At 49.5% G+C, this 16,613-nt stretch overlaps 1 protein-coding gene across 1 annotated transcript in view; it reads right to left on the minus strand.

The window, feature by feature from the left end:
* PSAP (prosaposin) overlaps positions 1–16,613 on the minus strand; it is a 40,555-nt gene that overhangs the window by 2,938 nt on the left and 21,004 nt on the right. Inside the window, exons 2-12 of the mRNA XM_003928624.4 lie at positions 15,897–16,030; positions 12,866–12,940; positions 12,152–12,277; positions 9,893–10,093; positions 9,039–9,182; positions 6,905–6,961; positions 2,832–2,963; positions 1,234–1,329; positions 730–916; positions 481–638; positions 53–133 (exon numbers count right to left, since the gene is read on the minus strand). Of these exons, the coding sequence (XP_003928673.1) occupies positions 53–133; positions 481–638; positions 730–916; positions 1,234–1,329; positions 2,832–2,963; positions 6,905–6,961; positions 9,039–9,182; positions 9,893–10,093; positions 12,152–12,277; positions 12,866–12,940; positions 15,897–16,030 (1,391 nt within the window). The remainder of the gene's footprint in view (positions 1–52; positions 134–480; positions 639–729; positions 917–1,233; positions 1,330–2,831; positions 2,964–6,904; positions 6,962–9,038; positions 9,183–9,892; positions 10,094–12,151; positions 12,278–12,865; positions 12,941–15,896; positions 16,031–16,613) is intronic.

Consider the following 16,613-nt stretch of genomic DNA (forward strand, 5'->3'; position numbering starts at 1 on the left):
CTCCCCAGGCTACAGCTGCCCAAGAGGACCCACATCGCCCAGTGAGGCTCACCAAGCACACGAAGGAAGGGTCCATCACCTCCACCAGGATCTCAATCAGCACGGGCTCATACTCCGCCACGAACTGATCACACTGTAAAGGAAAACAGGGGCACAGGTCCAGCTCTGGGGGTGTCTGAGCACAGTGGGACACAAAAGGCCAGGCAGGCCCTGGAAACACTCTTCCCGGAGAGCTCCTGGCATTCCCAGCCCCGTGGGTCCTGGGGCCTCCCTTCCCAGCCTCCCTACCTACATTTGGCCTCTACTTCAGGTGGCCTCCCCCAGTGGTTCATCTTAAGCCAATGAATCACCTCCAAGTAAAACTTCATTGGACTCCATGGCCAGAGACAGAAACAGCTGGTTTTCCGTGAAAATTACCAGCCTTGGCATGCTCCATCAGGTTCTGACATGCTGGCCCACCACAGCCCAGCCCGGGTATACCTGCTTCTGGTAAGGGTCGGGCAGGAAGCTGCAGCCTTTCTCAAGAGCAGCCAGGATCTCTTCCTTGGTGCTGTTTTTCTCCAGGTTGCGATCCAAATAACCCACGAGCTTCTTGCACACTTCGCAGAAGCCACCGTCCTTCGGCTGAGTGACGCGAACTACACGAGAGGGCGGCGGGCTCAGGGCTGGCAGGGCCCTCCCCGACCCAAGAGGGGCACCATCCTCTCCCGCGCCACGCCCAGCGCTCACCAGTCAGTGCAGGCAGCCGCGTGCCGGAGCAGAGGCGCAGCATGCTGCACACCACCTCGGGGCTGACCTCCTGCATCAGGATGGACAGGATGGAGCTGCCGTACGTGTCCACCACCTCCTGGCACTCTTCTGATAAGGACTTCGGGAGCTTCGCGCACATCTTATCAAAAGCGTCGAGTATTTCTTTCTGAAACACAAGAGGATCCTGTGAGAAGATGGGAGGCTGGGCAAGGGTGGAGGAGATTCTGAAATGCTTAACATGGCCAGGAAATGAGTCAATGATGGGTGCCGTTTCCACCGCCAGAAAATTATCGAGTCACAAAGCCGAGCAACAGTGCCACCCCTCCCCCCACTACCAGCCCAGAGGTCCCACTGGTGAGGACTGCCTTCTACGAGATGGGACGTGACTGCACACATGCCAAGGCTGGGCCAAGCCCGTTCCCACTGGGACATTCTGGCTCAGGGGGCAGGAGAGGGCTTCCCCCTGCCAGGAGGACAGCACACCTCAGTCTTGTTGTTGTCAATCAGCTTGGTCACCTCCTTCACCAGGAATTCACACACCTCACAGTAAACATCAGACTTTGCTGGGACCTCCTGCTTCTGTGGAAAGAGTAGAAGAGTACTTTAATGCTGGGGCTCGCAGCCCTCGGTCTGGCTCCCCTCAAGGAAAGGGATGCAGAGACCAGAGTGGGTTGGCCACATCAACGGCCACTGCCTACTGAATTCCACATGATGTGCGGCTTCCTCTCAGTATCCAAGTTGATCCCCTATTTTTATATGGTGGGAAACTCACCGCCCCCCTTACCCCAATCCTCTGCCACCACTGCTTCCCCCGAACCCCACCAAAACAAAACTCAGGAATTCATAGCTCAGGAGATACAAAGTCCCCTCCCCACCCCAAGGGGCTGTCCTGATGATGTGTTCAGTCACAACCATTTCCTCCTTCGGGGTTCATTTTGGGGAGCAGGATGAAGTAAGGAGTTCAGTAAGGTGCACTATCTAGAAGACAGAATGCTGAGCACATTTCAGGTCTGCTCGTGTCTCCCACACCTCATGAGCACTTGAGCACTGTAACAATACTGTTACAGAGACTGTTCTGTGACAGTGGAAATGTTCTCTATCCCTACTGTCCGCTAGAGGCTCTAGCTCCCCGTGCGCTGCGCATTCGGAATGTGGCTGGTGTAGCCAAGGGGCTGGATTTTTAATTTTGCTCCATGATATTTCACTGAAACTTAAGTAATCACATGTGGCTGTAACTCTTCACTGTATCTGGCCATCACTTTGGTCACCAGGCAAGGCTGGGCTGAGGAGCACCCCATGGAGGGGAAGGCAAGAAGCCGTGCTTCCTGGATTCCAGCTAACACTTTGGCCTGTCCCCTGGGCTACACACTCTGCATATGCAGAAAGGAGACAGCAGAGGGAGGCGAGCAGCTGGCAGTCAAGTATCGTGGGATGTTCTAGAACAAGAAGCGTGTGCCATGTGCCAGGTGTTAATGCATCACACAGCCTAGGCCTTGAAGAACTGTAACGTAAGCTCCATGGGCACAATGACATCATCTGATCGTCACAGCTCTCAACATGCTGCCTGACCCATAATAAATGCCGAATACATTTATTACGGAATGAAGTAGTCTGATCTTCACCAAATGAGGTGTTCTAAACAAAAGAGACACCCACACATACTTAGTATACAGGCTGCAGGCCCAGTGAGGCTTCCGTATACTCTGAGGTGTATGCCAGGGACATCCAGTCTGTCAGGGCCACAGGATGGGGAAGGACCCAGACAGCACGTGAGAAAGTGAGGCTGGAGCCAGACACTGCAAAGTCACTGGTGAATGGAATGCTGAAAATATGCAGACTTGATCCCACAAACACTAGAGGTGACAACCACAGACATAAAATGTTTCCAAAGAGAACTCAGGGTTGGGGGCTGCATTAGCATGGAACCTGCGATCACAAACTCAAAGACCCGTAGGAACCAGGCAGGGAACCAAAAGACACATGTGGCTCATAGGATGTAATGTGACACAGCGGGGAGCGGACAGCAGGGAGTGGTGTGGCACCGCGCAGCCCTGGCCAGCACACACAGTGACACCGGGTACCTTAATGGGCTCCACCAGTTCCAGGGCAGGGATGACGTTCTTGGAAGCCACTTTGGCAGGGACCAGAGTCTGCATGGGCATCTCCTTCACCTCATCGCAGAACCCAACCAGCCCACAGATCTCCTTGGGTTGCTGAAGAGAGCACAGAACAACCAGTCAGCGGGGCCTGTGCCCACTGGCCCCGAGTCCCATCCAGCCAGAGGACAGTGAGCTGGACAGCACCCTGGGCCCAGTGTCAAGGCTGCCTCCCTCTCCCCCTCCCACAAGTGGACAGATTCCAGATTCTATGTTAAAGGGCTCGTGTCTGAAGCAGTACATATGTGCCAGTTACATCTGGGGGAGGAGGCCACACAAAACATTTAAGGGACATCGAACAGTCTCTATCCAGAGCCACCACGAGGAAGGGAGACTCCCCGCACCTTCAGCACCTCCAAGGACATCTGGTCTCTCTAGAATGTGTTTTTCAGGCCACTCTAGGTAGGAACTAAGCTATGTTTTTTCTAGAGGGGAAACTACCATGCCTGTAAACTGCAAACTAACAAAACTAAACGTGTTAGAAATCAAACCACACAGGGTCTTTCAGTGCCAGGACCATTTAAAATGCATTAAGGGGAAATGCTGGCTTTTTAAAAACCACATTCTATGGTCACAACTACACACAATGCACATGAAAACCCAACCCCCAAATGGATGAATCACTTCAAGCCACATCTCCAGATTGATCCCCTTTCACCATCTATCCCCTTTCACCATCTAGACACCAAACACAGAGCACTAGCTAGTCTAGACATCCTGACCATGACACTCTGATGGCCAAGAGCGAGACAAGCGTATATACTCTGTATACCATGGAAATCAATGCAACCAGCAGCTAGCTCTGAGCCTGATTGCATTTTTGCCTGCCAACACCAAACCCTACAGCAGCAGGAACAAAAGCGCTAAAAACGGGACCTGTTAAGGGGAAAAGAGCTAGATCATGACAATGGCTCAGTTTGTTTTAAGATCAAGAAGGCTCGAGAATTAAGTAAGACTGGGGGAGTCTGAAAAGTACATCCCAAGTACCCTATCTCTGGCAAAACTTAAGAATGAAAAAAAAAATCGGAATGCAGCTGGCGATATAGCAAGCTTTTTAGAAGAGGCCAAGATTCACGAGGTATAGGGCTGCTTCTGCCTCTATCAGCTTTGTTCTAACTCCTTGAAGTGGCCTAGGTGAAAATCCAGGTATTTCAACCAAAGTGCTCTCCCATTAGACTTCAAAATACCTTCAAAAAAAGCTCTAATGCTAAGAAGGTGGCAGTGTTCAGGCCGGTCCCAAAGGACCCTGGCTCAGAGCAAGTATGGACGGGGCACTTGGTTCCTGCCGCATGCCATTTGATGTGCTTCTAGATCCCAAAAGACCCTGTCACTCAGAGGGGCAGAAGCCACAATCAAGAGATTGTTTCCAATTCTCTGGATCCAACAGCCAGCCTGCTGGCTGCTTGCAAATGTTTGCTCATGCAGCAGCAGCATTTCTGTGGTTATGAAAAACAGCACTAAAGACATGCAATGCCTATTTGCATTGTGACAGACACAAGGTGCCCTGGGGAAGCCAGACCTACAGTGGACTTCCTAGCCAGCCTACGCTGAAGGAAGCTGGGCCACCCATGGTTCCCCAATGTCACACTGTGGCCTGCATGTACGTATGCTGTATGTAGATTGTGACTAGAACACAAAGCTCTGTTGGCTTCATTTTTCTGGCCCCCCTCAAGAGGAGATGAGACCCCCCCACAACAGAGAGGGACCCTGCCTCTCGTTACCATTCCTTGTGTCCTTGTATCTGTCGGAGTTAATCATGCCATACCAAAAAAAAAAAAAGGAGCAAAGTAACTAGAGGAAGCAGCAGCCCACTACTACAAGCAGATTCCCGGACACATACCTGATCCTGCTGTTGAACAAAAAGACAGGAAATCGGAGGTGAAAATAAGAGAAAGGAAAGGACACAACAGTTAAGAAAAATTAAAACAACATCAAGCAGTTAACCAGGTGTAAGAACGTCCCAAGAAGTTCAGGGGAAATGCTGTTGCGCCAGATCTTAGCTACCTACCTTGTTCCTGCTATCTAATGGACAAGGGGCCTTAAAGCTTTCCGGGCCCTGCAGGGATAGAGCGTTTGGGGGCTGTCCTGCTCCTGTGTGCACCATCTCCAGGTCTCACACACTAAATCACACTCTAAACACTGTGCAGCAGGGGCCCCAGAAAACGCCACCTGATGAAGGGTCTCCATCTTCAGGAGCCCCACTGGCCCCAGGCCCACAAGGCTTTCCCATAGGTTAGTGACCAGCAGCACCTCGGACCAAGACACAGGGCTGCCCAAGTAAGGGGGGTGTGTTATAGACACCCTGAGGGGTCAGGGATTCTGGGCAACCTACCGCAGGTGGCCAAATGCCAGCCTGAAAGGCCAATTTAACAATGTATCCAAAGCCTCAGGCTTCCATTCAGCGGTTCCAGCTTTTTTTTTTTTTGAGACGGAGTTTCACTCTTGTTACCCAGGCTGGAGTGCAATGGCGCAATCTCAGCTCACCGCAACCTCCGCCTGGGTTCAGGCAATTCTCCTGCCTCAGCCTCCTGAGTAGCTGGGATTACAGGCACGTGCCACCATGCCCAGCTAATTTTTTTGTATTTTTAGTAGAGACGGGGTTTCACCATGCTGACCAGGATGGTCTCGATCTCTTGACCTTGTGATCCACCCGCCTCGGCCTCCCAAAGTGCTGGGATTACAGGCTTGAGCCACCGTGCCCGGCCTTCAGCTTTCGTTCTCTATACTAAGCGGAAAGGCAGGGATGTGCACAGATGTATGCATTTGGCTATAAGGATATTCATCTTCCCAAAGGCAAACCTGAAAACAACCTAGACATCTGGCCACAGGATTATGTAAATACTGTTCTATGTTCACAAGTGATTATTATGCAGCACTTAAGCATTTGTACAAGAATATTCAATGGCCAACTTATGTTTATATTTAAGCAGAAATGCAAACTACAAAGTACAAGGTAGTATATATGACCCCGCTGAAGTTTTTTAAAACTCCAAATGATTTTTGATGTGGGAAGTACTGTCCATATTTTTCAGAACATTTCTACACAGTATAACTTTTATAATGAGAAAGTCAGCTATAAGGAAGTACTTCAGGAGACTAAGTCACATCAATGCTTATCTTTACCTACTTTGGGTGCATGTCTTTGTAAACTGCCTTTGTTTTAAAACATGGTAGGCTATGAGTAATAATCCCAAATAAACTATTCCTCCTGGGTGCCTTGCTTGAGTGGTTAGAGCAGGTCAGAGTCAATCTTTCAGGCTCCTTGGCCGTAGGAATCTGGCTGCAACTACTTAACTGTGCTGCTGTAGCACAAAACAGGCATCATTGTATTCTGAAAAAATACCCTTTCTGTACAAAACAGATGATGGGCCAGTTTGCTGATCCCTGGATCAGAGAACAAACTCAAACACTGGCATGTCAATCTCAAGTAGTCAGAAAGCATGACAGAGAGGGAAAAGGTGCAGCCCACCCCCTCAGCCCCGCCAATCAGATCTAAGGAGGCGGTGCCTTTCCAGATGGGTGTTCTTGATTCTAATGAAGGAACCCAAGGCCAGTGCAGAAATGACCAGCTCAAGCAGCAGCTTCAGTGGACACTGCTGCAGTGCACAGGACAGACTCTGGGAGGCAGTATTCCCCCCATTCAGGCAGCAACGCAGCCATTCTCAGGCCGGACTTAGTTGAGCACTTGACTTCTACAGATCCCAAGGTTACAGCAAGACCTAGAAACCTGCTGACGGGCCTGAATGGGCAGACTAACAAAATGCCAGGAAGCCACCAGGGCAGTGCCGGGGATCAAGATGCTTCAGCCTCTGCCGTGACGGGGGGAGGTGCTGGGATCCCAAGTGGAGAGTCCCCTAGCCAGAGGGTTCCATTTGACCCAATTCAGTACTCTGAGGTTAAAAAAGGAAAACTAAACCATCTAATATTCAAACTTCCTGGAAATGGCGAACTTTGAAAACCAAAGAAAAATGCCAACGAGGGGCCTCGATGCCACCTACCATGTGCATCATCATCTGGATGGCAATTTCGGAATACTGGCTGATATAGTTCTTGCACTGAGGAGAGAGAACAGACTGCTAGTTAAACAAATCACTGCAACAATGCACCAAAAACCAACCGGCCAAAAAAACCCCAACACTTCCAACAGTGGCAACTGGTGACTACCAAGCAAGTTTCTAAAGCAGAATTTTATAAATGTCTGCTCGGGGACAGTTTTAATAAGATGAAAATGACAATACAGTTATTCTATCATTTATAGAAAATGTATGCAAAAGACATTTCGAAAATGTGTCTTAAGAGACCTTAAAGATTCCATCCTCCTGTCTGCTTTATCTTCTAACCCCACTTGCCCCAGGATCACACAGCAACTATTCAGTGGCAATCTGGAGAGAAGGCAGCCAGGAGATACACTGCTTAGGAACTGGAAATTACCTTTCAAAACCATTTACACAATACAATCTCAAATGGCACTGTAAAGCTTAAATCCAGTAGAGTCAAGTTACAATGATTTTTTTTTTTTTTGAGACGGAGTTTCACTCTTGTTACCCAGGCTGCAGTGCAATGGCGTGATCTCGGCTCACTGCAACCTCCGCCTCCTGGGTTCAGGCAATTCTCCTGCCTCAGCCTCCTGCGTAGCTGGGATTACAGGTATGTGCCACCATGCCCAGCTAATATTTTATATTTTTAGTAGAGACGGGGTTTCACCATGTTGACCAGGATGGTCTCGATCTCTTGACCTTGTGATCCACCCGCCTCGGCCTCCCAAAGTGCTGGGATTACAGGCTTGAGCCACTGCGCCCGGCCCTACAATGATTTTTAACTGCCTATTTTCAGACTATCTAGAGACTTCCCATAGACTCCACAGAATTGCTTTTTGTATTTGGGGAGCTTCTACAGAGAGAGGACCAAAGGTAGTATGATACAGCCTCTCAGGAGGGTTCAACTGGGAAACCTACTTAAATGGTGTTATGCAAAAACACTTAAAATGAGGCTACAGGATTCCTAGGCTTTCAAAATCAATGAATGTTAACCTGACTGACATTCCCAATGGAGAGTAAGTCAGAGAGAAACCTTCAGCTGGGCGTGGTGGCTCACTCCTGTAATCCCAGCTACTTGGGAGGCTACGGAGAAGACTGCTTGAGCCCAGGAGGTAAAGGCTGCAGTGAGCTATGCCACTGCTGTGCCACTGCACTCCAGCCTGGGTAACAGCTAAACACTGTCTCAAGAAAAAAAGAGGAGAGAGAAAGCCTCATCTCCTAGAGCCAGCCACTCCCACCCAAAAAGCCTTTCTAGATCCCAAAGGACAGCATGATTACAACCAGCTTCTCACCTGCCGGTCTAGCAGATTTCTTCAGTTGTCAGGTGCTAAAAATAGCATTTTGGTTTTACACATCCATCTGCGTGTGATTAATAATGTTGGAATAGGGACCCAGAATGAAACCATCTACCTACGGGCCCAACAAAATGAGTTTCTGAGCCCAGAGGACAAAGGGAGGCTTCCAGGGGAACCATGGTCAGCAACCATGCTTGCTGCAGGAGCTCAGCTGGAATTCTGAGTGTCACATAAGGCCAGGTGCAGTGGCTCACGCCTGTAATCCCAGCACTTTGGGAAGCCAAGGTGGGCAGATCACTTGAGGTCAGGAGTTCGAGACCAGCCTGGGCAACACAGTGAAACTCCATCTCTACTAAAAATACAAACATTAGCTGGGCATAGTGGCATACACCTGTAATCCCAGCTACTCGGGAGGCTGAGGCAGAAGAATCACTTGAACCCGGGAGGCGGAGGTTGCAGTGAGCTGAGATCGTGCCACTGCACTCTAGCCTGGGCGACAGACACCGTCCCAAACAAACAAAAAAAAAAAGGGGGGAGTAAAAAGTGTTTCTACAGGGTTCCTAATACACAGGGTGCCTCACAAAAAAGAAAATCTTCCCAGAAATAGTCTCCTACTTTTTGTCCCCAGTTTTGTTACATAACCAGATTCCATTGACCAAAATAGATTCAAGTCTCTGCTACCTATTCAAGCTGCTTTCTGAGAAAAAAGAAAAGCATGCTGTCTGAACGCCCTACTCCAGCCTCCAGAACCCAGCTCCCAGGCCCAGAGCATCGTCAATGCACAGGGACACAAGGCTCACCATGTCAGCTATGCCAGGGCCCAGGCGGTCACACTGCTCCTTGGCATGTTCCACCAAGGCCTGGACAAAGGTGGAGTTGGTCCGTACAGCAGTCTGGATGTCAGTCACCATCTGAATGCAGTCCTGGCAAACGTCCCCATCAACCTATAGGAGAGGCAGTTAGATCAGCAACCTAAGAGGACTCAGATTCCCAGGAAAACATCCTTATACACTCAGGGCTGCAGCATTAGAGGGCACTTATTGACCAGTTCCTAAGGTGCTTTACAGGCTCTCAAATTACTGATTACTTAAAATCAAGTTAGTGTTCATTACAGTAACAGTATGGTATAGAAAGGGGGTTTAGATAAAAAGGTTGGCTAGGCAAGTGGCTCACACCGGCAATCTCAGCACTTTGGGAGGCTGAGGTAGGCAGATTGCTTGAACCCAGGAGTCTGAGACCAGCCTGGACAATACGGCAAAACAAAAAATACAAAAAGTACCCATGTGTGGTGGTGTGCATCTGTACTCCCAGCTACTTAGGAGGCTAAAGTGAGAGGATCGCTTAAGCCTCAGAAGTGGAGGCTGCAGTGAACCACGATCACACCACTGCACTCCAGCTTGGGTGACAGAACAAGACCCTGTCTCAAAAATAAAAGAAGTACATTTTTAAAAGGGGGGTTCATCTTTGCATATTTTAAATATCCCATTCTTTAGAAACTTCATGGTACGAGCATTTAAAGGCTGGCTCATATAACCGCAGAGTCAAGTGCAGGGATAAGCCCAAGTTTAAGAACGCAGATGGACTCTCTGCCCCTTTTGTCTCATCTCCAGTGCAACCAAAACTGGGGCCCTCAACGGGCAGCCCGCTGTCTTACCTTTGGCTGGGGCTTGCTGCGGGGCCCATCCTGAGGGTAGAGGAGGAGAGGGATGTTGGCCATGAAGGGGGCCACCAGCTCACTCATGTCCAGCTCTGGAATCTTATTGGACTCCAGCTGCTTCTGGTGATTCAGCTCTGCCAGGTGCTTCTGGAGAGACTCGCAGAGGCTGAGAGCAGAGCACACCTCCCCGGGACGGCTCTGGTGGGAAGGAAAGAAACCCCACTGAAAATCCTCTCCCCAGGGGGAAATCAGACAGGCCATCTGGTGCCTCTGAATTAGTCCCTCTCTTTAAATCCCTTAAAAGAAACACAAACCTGCTGTCTAAATTCAAACTGCTCAGCATACCCGAGAACATCAAAATTACCCAATCCAAGTGCCTAACCACACAGCAGCCCCTAAGCTTCCTCAGTTATCCTGTTGGACAATGATACAGTTTGGCTGTGTCCCCACCCAAATCTCATCTTGAGTTGTAGCTCCCATAATCCCCACTTGTCGTGAGAGAGACCCTGTGGGAGGTAACTGAATCACAGGGGTGGGCTCTCCCATGCTGTTTAGTAAGTCTCATGAGATCTGATGGTTTACAAAGGGCGGTTCCCCCGCACACGCTCTCTTGCCTGCTGCCATGTAAGATGTGGCTCTGCTCCTCCTCCACCTTCCACCAAGATTGTGAGGCCTCCCCAGCCATGTGCAACTGTGAGTCATTAAACCTTTTCTTCCTTTTTGTATAAATTACACAGTCTCAGTGATGTCTTTATTAGCAGCATGAAAATGGACCAACACAGGCTTCCTGAATGCTACCTCTGCTCCCCTCAGCTCTTCTTTAAAGGAATAGGAGGCCAGGTGCTGTGGCTCACACCTATAATCCCAGCAAGTTGGGAGGCCGAGGTGGGTAGATCGCCTGAGGTCAGGAGTTTAAGACCAGCCTGGCCAACATGGTGAAACCCTGTCTCTACTAAACACAAATATTAGCTCAGCATGATGACAGATGCCTGTGACCCCAGCTACTTGGGAGTCTGGGGCAGGAGAATCGCTTGAACCTGGGAGGAAGAGGTTGTGGTGAGCTGAGATTGTGCCATTGCACTCCAGCCTGGGCGACACAGTAAGACTCCATCTCAAAAAAATAATAAAATAAAAAATAAAGAAATAAGAGCTTCTGGTTAGAGGAGAATCAGTAATTCTAAGCCACTTCCCCACAAAATGAGCTAACACAATGATTTTCAACACCTTCCATATGCTGATGGCGCTCAAGTGTTTACCTGGACTTTTGTACCCAGGCCCACCCCACAGTTATCTCAAACTTACCCCTCATTTTATCCTGCCCAACCAGCTCCATTTTAGCAACTAACCCACCTTCATCTTCACAGAAACCCAGGAGACATTTGGAGCTCTTCCTCTCCTACACATCCCCATCATGAGCAAGTCCAGTCCATTTAATCCTCAAAAGGGAATTTGCATCTGCCACTTCCACTGTCCACATCTCATCTCACTCACAAGGCAATGGCCTCCTGAGGGTCCTGAAGGCTTCCCCGCTTGCAGCTCCCTATCACTGGGACCTAGACCCAGACCAAACCCTCTGAAACCCCCTTCCAATCATGGCACTCCAAGGACCACACCTGCAATCCTTGAAGATGGCCTAGAAGGCCTTGCCAAATAACCCCTGCCTTCCTCATCAAAACCTTGCTCCTGTCTTGGGACAGTCCTGCGCCACTGCCCCTCTTCAGTTACTTAAACACCTCTTCTTTGTCAAGGCCTACCCAAATTCCACAAAGCCAGCTCCATGTTCTTTGCTGAAAACCCAGTTGGTGGCACAAGCTCTGTGTATAATACATATTTGATGAATTAAAGATGAGAATCTTTGTAGCTGAACACCCAAGTACATTCCCTGAATTATTCCTTAATTACAAGTTCACAGAAATAAATTCACAGAAGTGAAGTTTTGTGCTTGCTCACAAGGGTCAGTTAAAGATAGGACACGATCGATGCAACTCACAGCTCTGCAGGTTATGTCGGTTTACATTCCTGCAGCAGTCCAACCAGTCCCCAGCAGCCGTACCCTCGCTAACCCCAGGGCAAGTTACACCCAGAGTGGCCTGCTGTGCCAAAGCTATTCTGGATGTCAAACTGTAGCAAAATGTTGTTGAGGAATTCCAGAGCTGTGAACAGACTTTCCATTTTAATTAATCTACTCTGGGCTACTGGCCTCTCCTGGGCCCCAGAAAACACCTTCAGGGAAAAGCCTATTCCCCCATCACTTACCATTTCTCCTTTAATGATGTCCAGGATGACAGGGAGGTAGGAGTCCACTATCTCCTTGCACGAAGCAGACATGTTGGGTTTAGGAAGCCAGTCACAGGCCTTCTCCAAGTAAACAAGGATCTCCTCCTACGAGAGGACACCAGGGTGAGAATCGGGATGGGCTTTCCTCCCTGGAAATAAATGGGCTGAAGGCAAGAGGCCCTCAATAGCTACCAGAAAAACCAAGCCTGGAAAACAACCTGCCCTCTGGGAAAAGGACATGGCCATGGTTAGCTGTGGCTCTATCAATCGATCAGGCAAAAGCAGACATGACATTTCAAAATGAAGATCCTTGGACCTGCTGTCTCGCAGGCATGGGGAATTCTAAGCAGAGATGACCAAACTGGACCTAGATATTGGTGACAGCAATATGACATCTCAATTAACTGGGCATTTAGTCACGGGGTCAGCAAAGTAGGCCCTTCAACTTATTTTTGTACAACCCAGAACTCAGAATGGTTTTTACATTCTTAAAGCATTTTTAAAAAGAGACTGTGTGACAGGGACAGTATATAGCTCATACAGCCTGAAATCTGTTCTCCTTGGTCCTTTGTAGAAGATACCTGCCACCCTCAGGCCTACAGTACTGCTCTTTAGACACCGGAATCACAGCTATCTTAGGAACCAGTGCACGTGCCCACAGCTCAGGCCCCATCACCACCCTCGGCTGCTCACCTCGGTGGCATTGTCTTTCAGCATATCACCGGCTGCAGTGACAACGTCTTTGCATATGTCACAGGGAAGGGATTTCTAAGAGAAATAACACAAGAAATTTGTATATGTAGTACACAAATTCTCACCCCACACAGCTGGAACCCCCTGTGGCCTTTTCCATAGTCTATCTAACCAGAGATACCATCATGACCACGCTCCCTGGTCACATCCTGGCTCTCCACCCTGCATGAGCAGCGCTGGGGCACTGTGGAGAAGGAAAGGGTGTAACTCACTACAACACACTGTGATTTACAGGATACAGAACCTTTGCTCACGCTCACACAGCACCCCACATGGCACAGGTCAATTTCACATCATGCTCACAACACCTCTGAGGAAAGTGAGGCTCAGGTGAAATCAGAGTCACATCAGTACAGCAGACAGACAGGTGGGACAGAGAAACAAAGGCCCCACCCACTTCTGAAGACACACCCCCACTGAACCTTTCACCTTCCTCTGCCTCCCAGGCATGTTAAGGAGGCCACTCAAAGCCAATCTTCTGAGAAGCCTGGGCACCAAGACTCCCACCTGGCCCAGAGGCCACGGAAATTCTAGTTGGTTCCTGCAACTCTTGGGGAAGAATGCCCAGGCTCCCTTCTTGAAGTCAACTGACTTTCTACCCATGGAGAAGAAACTAACCTGTCTGGGTGAGATCGAGGAATACCTATGAACTTAGCTCCATGTAGAGAAACCAATTTGAGGGCCGGGCGCGGTGGCTCACGCCTGTAATCCCAGCACTTTGGGAGGCCAAGGCAGCTGGATCACCTAAGGTCAGGAGTTTGAGACCAGCTTGACCAATATGGTGAAACCCTGTCTCTAGGAAAAAAGAAATCCTCCACCCAGGAGTGTGTATTTCCGTATGACTCTTAGCAATGGATTAAAAAAAAAGAAAGAAACCAATTTGAACCTAGTCAGGCTAATATCCTTTGGTATCTGACTGGGTATCAACTCCAGGACCCCCGTGGGCACCCAAATCCCAGGACGCTGGCCGGGCGCGGTGGCTCAAGCCTGTAATCCCAGCACTTTGGGAGGCCGAGGCGGGTGGATCACAAGGTCGAGAGATCGAGACCATCCCGGTCAACATAGTGAAACCCCGTCTCTACTAAAAATACAAAAAATTAGCTGGGCATGGTGGCACGTGCCTGTAATCCCAGCTACTTGGGAGGCTGAGGCAGGAGAATTGCCTGAACCCAGGAGGCGGAGGTTGCAGTGAACCGAGATCGCGCCATTGCACTCCAGCCTGGGTAACAAGAGCGAAACTCTGTCTCAAAAAAAAAAAAAAAAAATCCCAGGACGCTCAAGTTCCCCAGACTGCCCTCAGCATCTGTGGAAACAGAGAGTCAAAGGTACTATGCATGAAGCCATAGCAAGAGAGGGCTGGGCCATGACAAGACCAGCCAATCAAGGAAGTTTTAAAGTCCTCACTGGACACACATTAAACCTGGAAACAGGAAGCAGTATTAAAAACAAGACTCAAGGCAAATTAGAAACCAAATCTGAAAGCAGTTTCAGGCCTGTCATGGTAGCCCACACCTGTAATCACAGCACTATGAGAGGCAGCAGGATGACCCCAGCCCAAGAGTTCAAGACCAGCCTGGGCAACATGGTAAAAACCCTATCTCTACAAAAAATAAAAAAAATTAGCCGGGCATGCTGGTATACATCTGTGGTTCCAGTTACTTAGGAAGCTGAGGTGGGAAGATCACTTGAGCCCAGGCAGCTGAGGCTGCAGTGAGCCACGACTGCACCACTGCACTCCAGCCTAGGCAACAGAGCCAGACCCTGTCTCCAAAAAAAAAGGGCAAGTATAACCACAGAAGGCAGTTTTCCAGCGAATAATTCACAAACTGTTTCTAAAAGAATGGTGCTGCCAGGTGCAGTGGTTCACATCTGTAATCCCAGCACTTTGGGAAGCTGAGGCAGGTAGATCACCTGAGGTCGAGAGTTTGATGAGAACAGCCTGACCAACAAAGAGAAACCCTGTCTCTATTAAAAACACAAAATTAGCCGGGCATGGTGGCACACCCCTGTAATCCCAGCTACTCGGGAAGCTGAGGCAGGAGCATCGCTTGAACCCAGAGGTGGAGGCTGCAGTGAGCTGAGATCGGACCATTGCACTCCAGCCTGGGAAACAAGATAGCAAAACTCCGTCTCAAAAAAAAAAAAAAAAATGATGCTAAGTTTTCTTCTCTTACAGCAGGAGCACTAGCAGCCACTAACAAGTTTTTTAGAACTTGAAGTCTGCTCAAACATAGCCTGTACCACATGGTGGCCAGCACAGCCCCGAGCGAGCCCAGGGCGGCAGCTCTGCATTCAGCTGGCACGGTCAGTAGAGTGTCTTCTGAGAGGGCTCGGGACCATAAGGAACACCCCCGTGGCTTGTCGCCTTAGACCATGCCCCACATTAATATGCTATATTTCGCATCGTTTAGGTGAAAAATCAGTGCTAGCTTCTCCAGTGTAGTTAGACCTGGAAATCCATTTTAAGTGCTCCAGGATCTCAATCAGCGGTTTGCCTGTTTGACAGGAGGGAGAACAAAATATCAAACAGGCAGAAAGTGCCTGAAAAGCTCATCATACACTTTTTGGAGTGAGTGACCAAGGACAGAGCCACGCCCATGTGCCCAGTGCTGGAAACAGGCACTGCCAACCCACTGGCTCCTTGTCTAGGATGAGAAGTAGGATCTGCACAGAGGCCCGGGAGGCAGTGTGGGGTACACAGAGCACCAGGTATGGAGGACCTCATCCTGTCTGCCACAGCAACCAGGCAGTCTTACGGGAGTGAATCCTTAACCTCTCTGAGCCTCCATCTCCTCTGCTGGAAAATGGGTACACTCACCAATAGGTCCTGCCTCCCAGATAGGGTCACAGTGAGAAACAAACAAAAGCAGGCAAGAGAAAGTGCCCTGTCAATATGGCAGTGAATTACAGCTGCTCTAACAGGACCCCAGAGGAATGCTGGGGCTGGGACTGCAGGGCGGGCGTCACTCACCACTGTCGGCTTGTTCCAAACGGTCTGCAAGCAATGCTTCACCGCCCCGCAGTCAGATGCCGTCTTCACATTCTGGCACCACACTGCCGAGCCTCTGCTGCATTCTTTCAACCCAAGGACCGGGCTGGCTACAGCTAAAAGGAAAAATAATGTGAGGAGGGGGCCCCGTTTTACAGCAACCAGATCCACCTGACTCATTTCCCCAGGGCTGAGGGCTAGCCCTGGCCTTGAGTTGGATGTCCCCATTCGGCCCCTCACCCAACTGTATGGGACACTAGCCACACAGATGCACGCCTAACCCGGTCAATAAGCTGGCTTGTCACAGTCACCAGGGCTGGAAGAGACTCATTTATCTGGTTCACTTTCATCCTCTCCAACTACCTTTACACAGTATCAGGGAGTATCTACTAAAAATACAAAAAATTAGCTGGGCATGGTGGCGCGTGCCTGTAATCCCAGCTACTCAGGAGGCTGAGGCAGGAGAATTGCCTGAACCCGGGAGGCAGAGGTTGCAGTGAGCCGAGATCGTGCCATTGCACTCCAGCCTGGGTAACAAGAGCGAAACTCCATCAAAAAAAAAAAAAAAGAAAAAAAAAGAACAAAGGAATATACGCAAATTTATTTCTTACGCATTTAGGGTTGTCCTTACTGCTGTGTCTGATCTCCATTGGCTGGAGTCAGACCTCACAATCTAAACTAAAACCCGATTGGCTAACA

The sequence above is a fragment of the Saimiri boliviensis genome, chromosome 12 (genome assembly GCF_048565385.1).
Source record: "Saimiri boliviensis isolate mSaiBol1 chromosome 12, mSaiBol1.pri, whole genome shotgun sequence".
Lineage (NCBI taxonomy): Eukaryota > Metazoa > Chordata > Mammalia > Primates > Cebidae > Saimiri > Saimiri boliviensis.